General features: G+C 60.1%; 1 protein-coding gene across 4 annotated transcripts; it reads left to right on the top strand.

Annotated features, from left to right (window-relative positions):
- Positions 1-49: 49 nt before the first annotated feature.
- Positions 50-15,852, top strand: RHCG (Rh family C glycoprotein). 4 transcript variants are annotated; one of them, XR_008425386.2, is made up of 12 exons: positions 51-365; positions 4,185-4,371; positions 4,717-4,867; positions 5,934-6,081; positions 6,716-6,882; positions 7,414-7,551; positions 7,663-7,799; positions 8,099-8,217; positions 8,436-8,509; positions 10,350-10,431; positions 12,955-13,069; positions 15,354-15,852. XR_008425386.2 is itself a non-coding variant. In XM_045196614.2 (11 exons), the coding sequence occupies exons 1-10, from the start codon at positions 176-178 to the stop codon at positions 10,416-10,418; spliced, it is 1,380 nt and encodes a 459-aa protein (XP_045052549.2). In that variant the 5' UTR covers positions 51-175; the 3' UTR covers positions 10,419-10,442; positions 11,476-11,920. The 4 variants fall into 4 exon arrangements, 3 of the variants coding, with proteins under 3 accessions (XP_053769207.1, XP_045052549.2, XP_024417668.2); XM_045196614.2 differs by lacking the exons at positions 12,955-13,069; positions 15,354-15,852 and adding an exon at positions 11,476-11,920 and having other exon boundaries at positions 10,350-10,442; XM_024561900.3 differs by lacking the exons at positions 12,955-13,069; positions 15,354-15,852 and adding an exon at positions 11,476-11,920 and having other exon boundaries at positions 53-365.
- Positions 15,853-16,400: the final 548 nt, after the last annotated feature.

Genomic DNA, 16,400 nt, shown 5'->3' with positions numbered 1-16,400 from the left:
TCTGTGGGTCCCGTCGCCTCAGACTGGGCGCGCGCGCGGGCGGCACCTGGATCAGCTGCTCAGCAGCCTGCGGTGGCGGCCCCGCCCCGCCCCTGCCCGGGTCTTATTAAAAGCCTGTCCGCCTCCAAGCGCTCGATTCCCGCCGCAGCCCACCCAGCCAGGAGCCCCCGGGAACATGGCCTGGAACACCAACCTCCGCTGGCGGCTGCCGCTCACATGCCTGCTCCTACAGGTGGCCATGGTGGTCCTCTTCGGCGTGTTTGTGCGCTACAACCGCGATTCCGACGCCCGCTGGATCGAGAACAAGGGAAGCAGGAACGTCTCCGGTGGCGACATGGACAACGAATTCTACTACCGCTACCCCAGTAAGTCCCTCCACCCGGAAGGCCCACCTGCGGCACATCTCAGCCGGTCCTCTGACCCGGCGCCTGGCGGCTGAGGCGAGGGCGAGAGGAGGAGGAGATGCCTCGCACAGCCTCTGCCCCGACCTACGCGGGTGCTCGCGTGTCCCCGGGAACCATGCTGGAGAAACGGCCAGATGTGCGAAGTCCTCCCTCCCCCGCGCCCCCCCCCCCCCCCCCCCCCCCCCGTGAACAAGTGGTAGGGAAACCTCACCCACCGGGGGAGCTCATCCAGGGGCCACCCCCTCCATGTCGGAGAGCCCTCAACGATGTCCTCAAAGAGTCCCATCTTAGCCACCAGCCCGTGGGCACCGGGGCTCCCTTGTCCGTCCAGCTGTTCCACACTGTCCTTGTCGAGGGCCACAGGGACACGTGTGGACCTCCCTGCCCTGCTGCCTGGAGAGGTGTGTGGGGCCCTCTTTGGCTGGGAGAGGGAGAAGGGGCACCCCCAAATCCTCGGGGATCCAAGTGCTGTGGTTAAGAGCGTGCCTTGGAATCCCCAGACCTGACTTCTCTCGTGGCTCCGCCGCTCACCTGGGGGGTGGCTCCATTGTCAACTTTGCCAAAACTTTGTACTTATCTGTGGAATGAAAACAACAATAATAGGGACCTACCTGCCTTACAGGGGTGGGGTGAGGTTGGTGGGGGACAGGGCTGGGCATGGAACCCTCAGTTCACAAGGGTCAATTACTAGAAAGACCCTGAACACAGATGCCCTAGGACTCAGGGGTGGGAAGAACTGCCCCGACCCCAGGTCACACAGGCCCCCGGAGGCCTGCCCCGTGGGCACCAATGCTGACCTCCAGGCTTCCCCGCGGGCTGGCACTCCCGGGCCTGCGGGGCCAAAGGCCGCAGGTCTGGGGGGACACAGCCTGAAGGACAGCCAATCAACCTGTACCTCCCTCAGACCCAGCTCCATTGAACGAAGGGCCAGCTTTCCCACCAGCAGAGGGCAGTGTGACCTGGACTGTGGAATTACACAGATCAGGGTCCATCACTGAACAGACCACTCCGAGCTTCCCTATGCTCATCTGGAAAGTGGGGATGTCCTTTCACGCTCAGCATGTCCAGGAAGACGGAAGGTGGCTGGCGCCTGATAGGACAGTGAGAGGCCAGTAAATGCTGGTCTCGAAATTCCTTGTAAGAGAGTGAGTGCTCCATTGCTGGAGGTATTTAAGTGGAGGCCCAGCATCTCTTTAGAGATGTAACCAAGGCATATCTCCCTGAATGTCAGGTTCAATTCGTATAGCATTTCAGTGCCTTTGGGTTGTCCCCGCTTACAAGTGCATTTTGCATGAGGAGTGAGCTTAGTCCCTAGTTGTGGTACAGGAAACGGACGTTAGAGATTTGCCTAAAGTGCTCAGCTGGTCCGTGGCACCTACAGGGATGGAGCCAGGCCCTCCGCCCCCCCATAGCCCACCTGATTTCCTGGGCTTCCTGTGGCGTTGCCAGCCCCTGACCACATCCCCAGGAGATTGTGCAGGGACGCCAGGGGCCTGGGGATGGCTCCGAGGTGTGGGAGAGGCAGGCATAGAGCCTTGGGGGAATGGAGGGGGTTCCTTGCAGAGAATGGAAGGGGCGGGGCTCAGGCAGCTGCGGGCACCACTCCCATGCCTGTGCAGCGGAGGGGAGGGAGCTGCTATGGCCCATCGGCGTGGGAAACTTTGTTTCAGATTTTGGAGATTTCTGAGACCTGTCTTGGCCGGAAAGAGTGAGCTTGGAAGCAGGTGGGGACGGGGACAGTGAACACAGCTGTGTACTGGTGCCCCCTTGAGGCATCTCTCAGGGGTGGCGGCTCCATCAGGGACCCTGGATGGAGGGAGTGGGTTCTGGGCGGGGCTGCTTGAGTCACCCCTCTTTCTGGGGAAAGAGAGGGCGGGAGGGGGTGTCTCACCAACTTCCACTGACCTTCAGCAAGTCGTCAGCCCAAGACTGCAAAGCTGGTCAGTCCTGAAAGAGAAAAAGACAAACAGTAGCTAATGGAATCGAGTGATTGCCAAGGGGCCAGACCTAAGCCGGGGTGCTGGTTGGATCCCCTCACTGAACGTGCACCAGGAGCTCCCAGGTGGTCATGACTCCCCATTTGACGGGGAAGGCACAGCAGGTCAGAGAGGTTACATCCTGGCCTGTCGCACCGTCTGCACCTTCGAAGCATCACTATGAAAAGCATTTCTGGTAGCAACAAACCTTATGAGACCAACTGATACACTGGTGCATTTTGGTTGTAAATTAGGACCAGTTGGGGAGATAAAGGGAAAGGAAGCAAGAGAATGAATTGGGGCGGTGCCCGAGGCAGGGGAGGAGGGTCAGAGCCAGGTCAGGGCACCCCCAGAGGCAGGGAGAAGGACAGGGGAGAGGGGGGCAGGGAGGGGGGAAGCACTGGGAAGGGGGGGCCCCCGCCTCTACTCTCAGGCCACAGGGAGAGGGGAGGCAGCCCTGAGCCTGCAAACACCTCCCCAGTCAGGTGCCGCCAGCCCCTTCAGCCTCGCCCCTGCGCACATGGTCCCTCTGTGGCACCAGACGGCTGACACCCCTCTCCTGGAAAGGGCTCTGGGACGCGACCTTTTCCCAGGTTTCCTCCCCCCTCCCTGCTGGCGCCGTTTCTGTCCACTCCTCCAGCACCCAGGCCGGCCAGCACTCCGCTTCTGTCGCTTTCACATCCCCACTCAGGCCCTGCAGGCCTGCCCGCTTGGGTCTCAGACACCAGCTCCCACCCACTCAGCCAGCCCCCACAATCCCACGGCCGACCTGCGCGCCCCTCACCTCCACCTTCACCCCTCAGCCTTCTCCTGCCCTCTCCACCAGCAGCCCCCTGCCCCTGTTTAACAGCAGCCCTGCCTTCCTGCTGGCTTCTGGAACTGCAGTCTGAGCGGGTCGCCCCGCCCCCCATCCCCCTCCCCTCCCAGGTTCACAAGTCTCCCCCAGTCTGTCACCCACCCGCTCTTCCCTCTTCCGGAGAATAACCGTAACACCGTGTGTGCGGCTTCACGCGCATTAGCTGTTTCCCCACGACAGCTGGAAGCCTGACAAACCATGAAACACAGGGAGACGCGAAATCAGCGGCATTTGTCGAGAGACCAAGCCGAGACGCTGTTTGTGCGAACCCGCTTGGGTGCCCTCACGGGAAGCTCAGAGCTCAGAGCGCCAGACGGGGGCAAGGCCACAGCTCTCCTGCATCAGCTCGTGCGCCCCCAGCCCCCCACCCGGCGCTGTGCCAGCCCCGCTCAGTCCCCTCCAGGTGGCTGCTAGCCAGGGGGCCTATGGCTATGGCCTGGGCCTCAGGGAAGCCTGCAGAGCAGACAGAGCAGGGCAGATACCCACCTGTGCAGAGAAGGACAGGGCAGCTGCTGCAGAAGCGTGGCTGCCCTGCAGCTTGGCCAGGCCGCAGTGTGCACCAGGGCCTCTGGGTGCTGCGGGCAGGAGGCCCTGGACTGTAGAGGGGCCGGGGAACTCCCACCCGGGGATCCCTGACTGCCACTCAGCCAGCCTGTCAGGACGCTGCTGAGAGAAGTGCCACGGTCTCTCCTTCCTTCGTGGCTCCATACTGAGAGCCTGCCTGGTGCTCTCTTAGGTGTGAACGGGGAGACCCGAGGATGCTAAGTGACTTTCCAGAGCCATAGACCCAGCAAATGCAGGAACCAGGGTCCAAGTTCAAGTGGAATGGGATTGAGGGGGCACGGCCCCGGATCCAGGGTGGAATCCACAGCGTGGCCCCAATTTCCAAGGCCCGGGTGAGGGTGCAGAGGGGGACCCATCACTAGCCTGGCCGCCCTCTCCCTGCAGGCTTCCAGGATGTGCACGTGATGATCTTCGTGGGCTTCGGCTTCCTCATGACCTTCCTGAAGCGCTATGGCTACGGCTCTGTGGGCTTCAACTTCCTGCTGGCGGCCTTCGGCATCCAGTGGGCAGTACTGATGCAGGGCTGGTTTCACTCTTTCCGCACCGGCTACATTCTTGTGGGCGTGGAGAAGTGAGTGGTGGGGACGGGGCCTGGGGCTTGCGTTTTGAGCCCACTCCTCATCCAGTCAGGATCCATTGGGCCTGTCTCTCTCTCTCTCTCTCTGTCTCTCTCACACACACTCTCTCTCTCTCTCTCTCTCTCTCTCTCTCTCTGCTTCCTACTCCTTGAGTCTCCAGGATGGGAGTTCTCACAGTGTCCACGTGCCTTAGGGAGGGTCTCCCTGTAGTTTAAGGCTGCAGAGACACCTCGGTGTCTCCTGTCCAGGGGCTGGCACTGGGTCCTCCATGGGGACATGGGGGAATTGCCCCGAGAGACCGCAGCCCATGGGCCACTCCCGGACCTGTCTCCCCACAGCCTCATCAATGCCGACTTCTGCGTGGGCTCTGTCTGTGTGGCCTTTGGGGCGATTCTGGGCAAGTGCAGCCCCATCCAGCTGCTCATCATGACCCTCTTCCAAGTGACCCTCTTCTCAGTGAACGAGTTCATCCTCCTTAGCCTGCTACAGGTGAGCAGGGGTCAGGATGGAGATGGAGGTGGAGGGGCCGCCTGGAGGGGCAGCAGGGGGACAGAGGAAGAGAGGGTAGGGGGGACCTGCGGCCTGGATTCAATTCAGCCTTGACAAGTCTCCTAACCTTCTGAACCTCACTGTTTCCGCCTCAGAAGTGGGAGCAAGCACGTGCATTGGGCATGCTTCACGTGGCTTCTCTCTGAGGTCGGCACAGTTATTACCCCCATTGTACAGATGGGAAAGCTCAGCCACAGAGAGGTTAGGGGGCTCGTCCGGGGTCACACAGCTAGAAGCACCCACGGGCTGTGTCAGCCAGCTCTGTGACCTTAGGCGGCACATGGCCTGCTCTGGCTGGGTGTGCCCCACCGAAAGACTGCTCTGAGTTGGGGGAGCAGGAGGCTGAAGAGACAGGGGGTGGGGGGGACAGGGAGGAAAGCTGAGTCAGTCAAGCATCTGTCAAGTGTGAGGTGCTTCACACGGTCGGTCCAGGTATATCCTTGAGACAGTCCTGCTAGGCCACTACGGTCATCCTCGCTTCATAAATGAGAAACTTGAGCCCTCTGGCCAGCAGAGGAGGATGAGGGTGGGGTGGATGGTGGGAGGGTAGCTGGGAGGGCAAGGAGTGGGAGAGAAGGCAGGGATACAGGTCACAGCAGTCTCCATGGGTGGTGCTGGGCCAGGAGAGCTTGTGTGGCAGGATACCCGGGGAGGGGACACCCAAAGGACAGGAGAGCACCCCGAAAGTAAGAGAAGGTGAAGGCCAGTGGAGGATGAACTAGATGAGGGGATTGCCCTGGGTTCTCGCTCTGCTTGCCTCTTCCAGCTGTGTAATCGCACAAGTGCCTCCCAAGCCTGGATTCCCCACCCCCCATCTACCGGGTGAGGGTGACCGGGATACAGGGATCCCTCTTTTTTCCCCTTCCCAGTGCGTCGGTCTGTGGAGGGCCCAGGCTCTGTCCAATAGCCCGTCAGGTCAGAGATGGCTGGACGTCATCTGTGGACAGCAGGGGGCGGCGGGGGTGGGGGGAAGCTGTCCAAGCCTGACAGGCCCCTTGTGTCCAAGGTGAAGGATGCAGGGGGCTCCATGACCATCCACACATTCGGCGCCTACTTTGGGCTCACAGTGACCTGGATCCTCTACCGACCCAACCTGTCTCAGAGCAAGGAGAGGGACGGTCCTGTGTACCACTCGGACCTCTTCGCCATGATCGGTGAGAGCGGCACTAGTCCCTGAGGGCCACCTTGGTGACTGAGGGCCCCCAGGATGGGCGAGGGGCATTAGGAGGAGTTCAGGCCACTAAGTCCCATGGTCCGGGGTGCAGCTGCTAGCCCGCCTTGGGGGCAGGGCAGAGAGAGGTCGCCCCTGAACCCTTCCTGGATCCCAGATGCTTGGCCAGTCGCCCTGCGCTTCCCCTCAGGCGCCCAGGGCAGACACAGTGGTACCCGGCCCGGCACTCGGGCACGGTGCACGATCCTACCTCCCACTCTGGTCTCTTCTAACATTCAAGGAGCTCCTCACAGTGTCACGGAAGAGAGGACAGTGCCACCAGATAATCTCCCTCCAGTGCAGAGAAAGACTGCCCCTCACGGCGTGGTGGGAGCGGGGTGGGAGGCCTGCAGCCCAGTTGTGGAGTCAGGGCCGACCTCCTGGAGCAGAGCGGAAGGCTCAGTGGGAGGCAGGCAGTGAGCGAGGCAGGGAGGGCCTCGGAGGGAGAGTCAGCAGCACAAGAAAGGTGACAGGGGTGAGAGAGAGCCGGGTGTGGGAGTCACTTGACATCCCTGGAACTAAAGGGCCCACCTAACGCCTCTCCCCCGGGGCCCACCGGCCCTCTGTGGCCTGGCCAGGAACCCTCTACCTCTGGATGTACTGGCCCAGCTTCAACTCGGCCGTGTCCAACCACGGGGACGCCCAGCACCGCGCAGCCATCAACACCTACTGCTCCCTGGCGGCCTGCGTGCTAACCACGGTGGCGCTGTCCAGTGCCCTGCACAAGAAGGGCAAGCTGGACATGGTGAGTAGGGGTGAGGGGCGGGGCGGGGCGGCTGTGACCACCTGGCCCGTGCGCATGAACGCCCGCGCCCTGCCAGCAACTCTGAGGCAGGCAGCTTCCGGGTCATAAGAAACTGAGGGTCGGACAGAAATGACTCATCGGTCTCCAGCAGAGCCCAGGACCGGCTCTCGGACATGCCGTCCCGCAGCCTGCTCCAGAAGAGCTAGGTCCTCCTCCCAGTCCACTTCCTTGCAGCCCGGGGTGCTGGCAGCTGTTCTGGGCTGAGCTCCGCATCAGACCTGCCCAGCAGGGTGGCCGGGGCACCTCCCCTCTGCCAGACACCGGCCTTCAGCCCTCTTAGAGCTGTCTGCACCTGCCCGACCCACACCCTCAGAGAGGCATCACTTTGCTGTCTGGTCCCCCCCGCCAGGGGGGTTGTGGGAACATGGTGTCACCCTTCATATCACACCACTGGGGCAGGTGTTTCAGTTCCTCCTGGCCCGTGCTCTCGGGGAAGACTGAGGTCCTGCCTGCTCTGCCCACCTCGCCCAGGTGCACATCCAGAACGCCACGCTGGCCGGTGGGGTGGCCGTGGGCACTGCCGCGGAGATGATGCTCATGCCTTACGGCTCCCTCATTGTTGGCTTCATCTGCGGCATCGTCTCCACCCTGGGCTTTGTGTACCTGACGGTAAGGGCCCCAGGCGGGGGACTGGAGAAGCCCCCCGTCTCTGTGTTTGGGATCGCCTAGGCAGGCCGGCCAGGGCTCCCGGCCTGAGTGGCAGCTGTCTCCCCTCCGCAGCCGTTCCTGGAGTCCCACCTGCGTATCCAGGACACGTGCGGCATCCACAACCTGCACGGGATGCCTGGCGTCATAGGTGGCATTGTGGGTGCCGTGACAGCGGCCTGTGCCACCACATCTGTATATGGACAGGAAGGGTAAGTATGGCAGAGACGCGGGGGAGGGGAGCTCCGTTTCCCGCTCCTGCTGCATCTCCATCCCGGTCCTCCCCCACTCCGGACGACTGTTTTTCACGGGCCCCTCTGCCCACCCTCGTCCTTCCACATGCGTCTGAGACCAACTGATCTGTCTGCCCAGTGCCCCCATTTTGCAGATGGGGAGGCTAAGGCCCAGGGTGTGTTGAACACCGGTGCCGCTCACCCTGGGGGTGGGGTGGCAGCATATGGCTCCTTGGCCTCTCTGTGGGGCCCTGACCTGCCCCCTGTCTCCACCCCAGGCTGGCCCATGCCTTTGACATTAAAGGTTCTAACTGGTTGGCAAGCACTCAGGGCGGTTTCCAGGCTGCAGGCATCTTCGTGTCCCTGGCCATGGCCCTGGGGGGCGGGGCCATCGTGGGTAAGTGGGAATGGCTGAGCCAGAAAAGGTGGGGCTGATGTGGGGCTTGGTGGTTGGGGGACCCAGAGTCTGTAGCAGGGCCAGCTGGGAGCTACCAGAGACCCTCTGTCTCTGCCCTGTGGCCGCAGGACTGGAGAGACTTCCCCAGCAGCGGGGACACGCTGGGTGCTCAGGGAGGAAGTAGGTCCTGACCTCTTGTGACCTCCACCTTCCTTTAGGATGCATTTTGAAATTGCCAATCTGGGGACAACCCGCTGATGAGAACTGCTTTGAGGATGCCGTGTACTGGGAGGTGAGTTCTACGGACTCATCCCCACGCGCGTGCCCACTGCGCTGGGGCCCGGGGGGCCAGAGGCTGAGGGCTGGAAACAGAGGCTGCCTCACCTTGCTCCTTCATCTGGGCAGCCGTGTCTCCCGGGGGTGGCAGGCTTTCCTCTAGAGCAGTAATTCCCAAAGTGTGGTCCCCATCAGCATCCCCTGGGGACTTGTACCTCCATAATCCAAACCTGGGGGGGGGCATTGTCTGCCTCCAAAGCCTGTCCCCGAGGATGCAGACCCCGAGCCCCTGCCAGGGACCACACTGCTTTTGCAGGAGGAGACTCCCGCCTTCTGTCTCCAGGCCAGGGCAGCCGGGGAGCCTGTACAGAAATCCACCTTGGGAAACATCGTTCTAGGAGCTAAAAGCAGTGGGGTGTCTTTTAAAACATGCCATAACTGGGGCTTCCCATGACGTCAGGCAGCCCTGCCTCCCCACGCATTGTGATGGGGGTGTTTGCCCATGTTGGGTGGCGGATGGGGGCAGAGGGCCCTCCCTGTCTCCTGTGCTTCCCCCTGAGATGCGGCCTGGCTGGCACTGCCTGGCACGTGGCTGTGCGGTGCTAAAGCCATTCCCAGGTCTTCAGGGCGCTTTTAACCAATGTCCACCCTAAAGCAATGTCATATACATAATGAATGCACCTGTTTCAATCACTCCCTTTAAATTATTTTTTAAGTGTATTTGTTGACTGTAGGGAGGGAGGAAGAGAGAGAGAGAGGTATTTGTTGTCCACTTATCTATGCGTTCATGGGTTGATTCTTGTAGGTGCCCTGACCAGGGATCAAACCCACAACCTTGGCCTCTCAGGACGATGCTCCAACCAGCTGAGCTACCCGGCCAGGGCCTCTAAATTATTATTTTTAATTATAAAATGAATAGAAGCTTGTGAAAGAAAATCTGGACATAATGAGAAATAGAAAGAAATCCCATCACCCTAATTCAAGCACTGTTAATATTTTTCCTTCCAGTCTTCAAAAAAAAAAAAAAAAATGTAGGTTTTTCTGACACAGCTGAGAAGACACTATGCACCCAGTTCGGTACGCTGTTCCTTCCCTTTACCTCTCATAAGAAGTGTTCCGTGTTATTAATTCTCAATAAACTTTCTTTCTTAGCAGCGTAATTATCTGCATGCCGTATTTAAAGTCAGAACCTAAACTATTTTAGACACCACGATTGCAAACCAAGTGGATCTAACCCTCGTGAAACAAACCAGGAAAACGCCGTCAATTCCCACGGGCGGAGGTCCGCACTAGGTTCTGCTTTGACCTTTACCATCCACGCTAGGTTCACCCCTTGTCTCTGCAGTACACCCCGCGGCAGCAGTCAGTTTGGAGTAACACAATTTCTGTGCTGGCAGGCTGTCCCCTGGCTGGCTGCTGTCTGTCCCCTGCCCTGGCCTCTGGGCGGTTTCCCTGGCAGACGTGTCCCCAAGGTGATTCACTTCCTGGCACACAACACCTTTCAAAAGTGGGTTCAGCACAGCCGCAATCCCCCCAGGCTGGGTTACCGGCCTCCTGAGCGCATTTAGGACGCTTGTCATTGTGCCTTTCACTCGAATGCCTTCTCATTGTTCTGACGGGTCAGGGGCTCTGGTCCTGGCAGGGTCCCAGCACCCTGGACAGTGGCGGCCGTGACGTGGGGGCGGGGCCCAGGGTGTAGGACTGCCGGGCTCCGCGCGCAATCTGCACGGTGATCGCTAGGTGGCGCCCGCCACACACCATTTGCGACTCCTGACTCGTCCGGTCTGCTCTCGTTCCACTGGGGCCACCTGCCCAGCCTGGGGCAGAGCTCTCAGAGCTGCCTCCTCTCTCTCCAGGTGCCGGAGGAACATAAGAACGAAGCCTTACATCCTGAGGACTCTACCCTCAAGCCATCAGAACCTTAAGCTCCCAGAGCGGGTGAGAGACCAGTAAGCATGAGCGTGGCGTGTCAGGTTCCCCCAGGGGGACCCATCCCTGGGGATCAGAGGCCACCAGAGAAGGGACAAGAAGAAAACAGCAAGAAATGAGGATGTGAGCTTCCCCCCCAGCTCCTGCCTGCAGTGGCGTGGGCCCGCTGGGTTGGTGGGAGAGACACTCAGTCAGGCCAGACAGCTACAGGGATATGTGGAAGGCGCTCTGGGCTGGAGGGAGTAGCTGGCCTTGCTACTTACTGGCCGAAGGACTTGGAGGGTCTCTTCCCCCCAGAGACTGAGTTTTATTGATTAAAGTGGAGACGACAGGACCGGCTCTATTCAATTGATCAACTCAAGCAAGACCCTTCCTTCCTCCTTTCTATCAACTCACATTTCCTCACCCTTCTGGGAATGCGCCAAGCCCTTTTCTCATCCTTTTGCACCTAACCCTCCAGAGATCCCTGAAAAAAACAGGTGCAATTACTTCCCTCCCTTTATTTTATTTTTATTTTATTTATTTATTTTTAGAGAAGGGAAGGGAGGGAGAAAGGAAGAAAGAGGGAGAGAAACATCAATGTGTGGTTGTCTCTCACACGCCCCCTACTGGGGACTTGGCCTGAAACCCAGGCACGTGCCCTGACTGGGAATCAAACCGGCGACCCTTTGGTTCACAGGCCAGCGCTCGGTCCACTGAGCCACGCCAGCCAGGGCACTTCCTTCCCTTTGATAGATGAGGGAATTAAGGCTCAGAGAGGTTCAGGGTTACAAGGTCATGGAGCTGGCAGGTGGATGAACTGGGGTCTTTCCAGGTCATTGTCATTGCCCTTATCATCGTTATTTGACCTCCTGGAGGCGGGAGCTTGGGAAGAGCTGTGTCTGGGGCAAAAGGCTGAATGCCCTGGCAGGAGAGGACGCAGGGGTTAAGGAAAGAGAAAAGTGAGGCTGTGAGCAGTGGTGCCAATGTTTACCCTACTCACGAAGGGAAAGGTGCCCGAGGGGCTATAGCAGGAGCTGACAGCAGTCCCTGCTCTTGGCTCTCTCCCTGTAGGCTCCACCGACTGCTTTGGCATTCTAGAAGGAGCCTGTGCGGGCCAAGCAGGGCACACCAGGGAAAGGGGAGCAGTACTGACCGGCCTGCTGGCCTGGCCCAGGGGGCCGCCACCCTGCCCTCCCCCTTCATCCCAGGAAGCCTGCCTGAGAATGGAGAAGGAGGAACTGTAGACAAAGTGGGCATCCAAGCCAGGCTCCGGCTGCAGGCGGCCTGCTGCCGGGGGTCTTCGTGGCCTCATCCTAAAAAGAGGAGGAGGCAGGAGGGGGCGCTGGGCCTGGAAGCGGAACCCAGCTCTCCTGGGCGACAACTTGGCTGCCCACTGCTGGGCTCGTCCCCCCCCGCCGGGCTCTCGGTCTGCATGCCCCATGCCCACCAGCCCCAGGCCTTTCTGTGCTGTGCGCAGAGGGGTGGCCACCATGAATAAACGATGTTCTTTGTAAAACGGGTGTGAGTATTCTAACAGGGCCAGTTTCAGGGTGAAAAGAACCCAAGGGGCCGGGCTTCTTGCCCCAGTCCTGACCTGCCACCCCGAGCTGCTGTCCACGCTGTAAGGGGGAGTCACCCCAGGCTGCTGAGGAGGAATTTGGGGTGCTGGAGCTTGCCCTTGCCTGAAGCCCCATGGCAAGGCTCAGCTTTGGGGCCTGGGCATTTCCCCAAGGCCCTTCCTTACTGCATGCCAACTACCCCAGAAACTTACCCCTTGTGAAACCGCATGCCTCCTGGGCCCCCAGCATGACCCAGCTTCCAGGGCATGGGGCGGGGAGGGCTTTGGGGGGCCGACCTCCTTCCCCCCACCATTCCCTTCCCCCTCTTTGCCAGGCCAGCCCTGCTCGCCCTCCACGGCAGAGGAAGGTTTCATCAGTTTGGGTCTCCCATCACTTACTGAGGCCTGCCCTCCACCCTGGGCAGAGTAACACACAGTTGCCACCCTCAGGGGCCGCACAGTCTAGCTGGGGAACCACCTGGCATCCAGTATCCACCCTGAACCCTGACAGGCCTTCAGTGCCCCGTGGCTTCCCAGAGTGGGTCACCTGAGGGGGGTTTTGGAGGCTGAATAGGAGTTGACCAGAAGGCTGGCAAAGCAATAGCTTGGGCCGAGACCCAGGGATGGGAATCAACATGGTGAGGTTGGGTTTGGCTAAAAGAGAGGTGACGGGATGTAAAAGCATGGCACCTGGAGAAGAAGAAGCAGACTCGACCCTTTGAGGAGCAAAGACTCCAGCGAGGAAGGGGTGAGGGGAAAGGGAGGAGAGGGTCTCTCCTGCCTGCAAGTCCGCTCTCCCGGCCCCTCTCACTATTCACATGCGCAGTCTCAGGCCTTCCCTCCCTTTGCCAGGGGAGGCGGAGGAGGAGGAGGAGGAGCGGGAGGAGGGAGCTGAAATGCAACCTATTCATGTTCCCTCGATGTAACACCCCTCGTTTTCCATGCTGGGTAAAGACAAAAAACCTTTACAACCTGTTTCTGGAACTTGTCAGCAGCTGCCAAGAGGAGCATGGTAATTAAACGTCGGCAAAGATGGAAGCTGGAGGCCCCGGCTCTAATTGGACAGTTTGCTTCACCGGATCGGAAAACATTGTGACGAAGGAGGAGGTGTGTGGTGCTCGGCAGGGGGTGGCGTGCTGGGGAGGGGGCCCTCGCTTTGATTTCAGCTGATGGGGTGCCCACCTCGCCAGGCACGCCCACCGAGGGCCTAGGAGGGGCCTGCAGGCCAGGGAGAGGGGCAGGGTGGAGGAGGGCCCTGGCCTGGCCTGTGTGTTGGGGCAGCCAGCTGTCCCCTGGTGGTGCTAAGCTTGGGGGCAGGGGCTGGGAAGCCACCTCAGGGCAATGTTGGGGCTGCACTGGGCCCCTGTTGCCCAAACTACTGCTGGGCCAGGTGATCAGGGATGAGACCTTAAACACACTGGCACCTGGGGGCTCGTGGGGAAAAACCTGCCAGACAGGTCCTCACGGAGCTGTGCTGAGCCTGGAGTTGCCAGCAGGGCCGCGGGGGCACACCCAGAGACTGTCCCCCCATCCAAGTGTCCGACGGCTGTCTCCCACGTCCCCTCCTGTTCCTGACTCACAAAGGAGGCGCTGGGGACCACGCTGAGTGCTTTCCCTGCTCTGTGACTTGACCTCCCAGCCACCCTGAGAGGCAGAGAGAGAGAACTCATATCACACCCATCTAACTCCCAGGCCCAGAGAGGACAAAGAACCCATCCAAGGTCACAGTGTCACTCGAAGTGGCGCCAGGGTGAGCCTGGTCCCTCCGACCCCAATGCCGGGCTCTGGGCTCCATGCTCCCTGCTGTCTCTGGCTCCTGGCCCAGCCAGGATGGGCAGGTCTAGAGGCCGGTAGAGAAGAGAGTATTCTTAGTGGAAAACACCCTTCTCAGGGCCTCCAGGTGGAGGGGCCTGAAAGATGCGTGTGCAGCAGGCAGGGGTGGGGGCGTCACTTGGGACCAAGTTGCATCTCCTAGGGTGGCGGCAGTGAGCTAACAGGGCAGAGCTCCCCCTGGGTCCCTTTCTGCATTGCCCCTCACCCACTCTTCCCCTTGAGCTGTGTCACAGGATGGCTGCGTTTGGGCTGGGAGGCCAGGCTGGGGCCTGGGAGAGCCAGAGAGGATGGGAAAGGGGCCACCGTGGCTGAACTGGAAAGGGACCACCGTGGCTGAGACCGAGGATTAAGAGCCACAAAGTGAATGGGGGGTGGGGGGCTGGCCCGAGCAGCCTGTGCTGAGCTGTGTCGTCCAGGCTGCCACCTGGGGCCTAATCCCCTGGGAGCCGCAGCCGGGGGAGGCCCGGACAACGGCTGCTGCGGGGAGAAGGCTGCCCTGCATGGTCCTGGTTGCTGAGGTTGGCGGCTCTTAGGAAGCCTGGGAGGTGGGGAGGTGTGCCCACAGGCGAGTGTCTCTTTGGGACACTGGGGACAGGTGACCCAGGGTGCTAGGGGCAGCATCAGCCCCTGCACGTCTGAAGGTTAGGGCCTACCTTGGGGGCAGTGGGGCCTCAGGCAGCGATGCAGACCGCTCAGGGGTCCCCCGCCTGTCGAGGAAAGAGGCGGCGCCCCCTCCAGCAGGCCCGAGTGGGTGCTGTGTGTGTGTGTGTGTGTGTGTGTGTGTATTCCCGCGCGCGCACCATCAAGCGGGGTGCTTGAGAATGGCCCTTCAGAGCGGGCTGGAAGGGCTCTGCAAATTGTAATCAGATTAAGGGGGCCAATCACTTAGGGCTCTTGAAAAGGCCATAAGGCTTCTAATCAGCCCTGCGTGCCTGGCCCACAAAGCCCGGGAGGAGCTCCGCAGGAGCCGCCCGCCGGGGGGCCGTGGGGTGGGGGCGGCTTTCTTCCCCTCTGTCTCTCATAATTATGTCAATTTGCTAGCCAAATTGTTTGCTTGAGTGGACGGGGGGCTTGTGCCCCATTCATGTGGTAATGTGGGAACCGGCAGGCCTCCTGGCTGGGAAAATAGGAGGTTCCGGGACCCTTCTCCAGGGAGCAGGCAGGCCAGGGGTGTGGGGCTCCCAGGCCTTGGGAATCCTCGCCCCTTGTGGGGCTTTTTTTCATTTTTTTCCCCCCATGAATTCCAGAAACGTCCAGCTTGGGTTGTGCTGCAGGATGTCCTGTAGGGCCTGTCGGGTTGAGGGATGAGGAAGGAGGCAAGGAGCCCAAGAGAGGGCAGAGATGTGGCCTGCAGACTCCTCCAGGGTGAAGGTGGGCAGCTCTCAGGCCTGGTCCCACGTGGGCCGGGCCGAGGTTGGAACAGGCTGGGAGACACCCGAGAGACAGGGTCCTGAAGGGGGCACAGTCCCCACCCGCACGGACGGAAGAAAGTTCTCATCAGCCATCCTTACGCCTTAGCAACAGGCACGGAGGCAGGTACCGGCTTCCCCTCTCACAGGTGGACAAAGTGAGGCTCCGAGAAGCTCAGTGACGTGCCCAGGGACACACAGCCACGGGAGTCTGCCCCTTCCTCCAAGCAGCAAATGGGAGGCACAGAGGACGCAGATGACTAAGGTGGCCGGAGTGGGGAGGCGGGCCGTGTCATGGGGACCCTCAGGGCTGGCATGCTGAGGGTTTTGGAGGGAAATTCCCTTATATTGTGCAGTCCCTCCGCCTTGTCCATTGATCAATGTTACAGTGTTTGCGGGCAGCATCTCTGAGTCAGTGGTTCTCAGAGTGTGGTCTACACCCGCAGCATTACCATCACTGGGGACTTGTCAGAAAGGCAAACCCGCCCTGGCTGGTGCGGTTCAGTGGATTGAGTGCTGGCCTGCAAACCAAACGGTCACCGGTTCAATTCCCAATCAGGGCACATGCCTGGGTTGTGGGCCAGGTCCCCAGTAGGGGGCGGGTGAGAGGCAACCACACACTGGTATTTCTCTCCTTCTCTTTCTCCCTCCCTTCCCCTCTCTCTAAAAATAAATAAATAAAAATCTTTTTAAAAAAGAAATGCAACATCCTTGAGTCCTTGCTGCCCCAGCCTACTGAGTCCAAAACTGGGAGCCGTCAGTCTCCCCGGGCCTGCTCCGGTTTGAGGCCCGCCCCTTGAGGTTATGTTATTCCTCTGGTGATGGACATTCAACGTGTTCCCAGTTTCCGGTTATTAAAACATGCGCTAGAGTACGCCCCTTATCTGTGAGGCTGTGCCCTGGGAGACCGTTCCTTCCCTCTCGAAGTGTTCGCGGGGGACGGTCCCCAGGTGCCCTTCCAAACGCACTTCAGATGCTGCGCCCCAGTTCCATCTGCAGGGCACTGCATCGCGCCCCCGCTTTAATTTGGGAAGGATCGGCATCCTGACGGTATCGAGTTTCCCCATCAAATACGGAAATCCTGCAGGCTTTGAGGTATCGTTCACATAATTGCACATGACTTAGGTGGGCTTTGTTATGATCCCAAACATAGCAACCTCAGCAGACATTAGAATGACCTCCTCCTGTCCCCGATT

This window comes from Desmodus rotundus, chromosome 10 (assembly GCF_022682495.2).
Source record: "Desmodus rotundus isolate HL8 chromosome 10, HLdesRot8A.1, whole genome shotgun sequence".
NCBI lineage: Eukaryota > Metazoa > Chordata > Mammalia > Chiroptera > Phyllostomidae > Desmodus > Desmodus rotundus.
The sequence above is the reverse complement of the archived record's forward strand: the minus strand, read 5'-3'. Positions and strand labels throughout refer to the sequence as shown.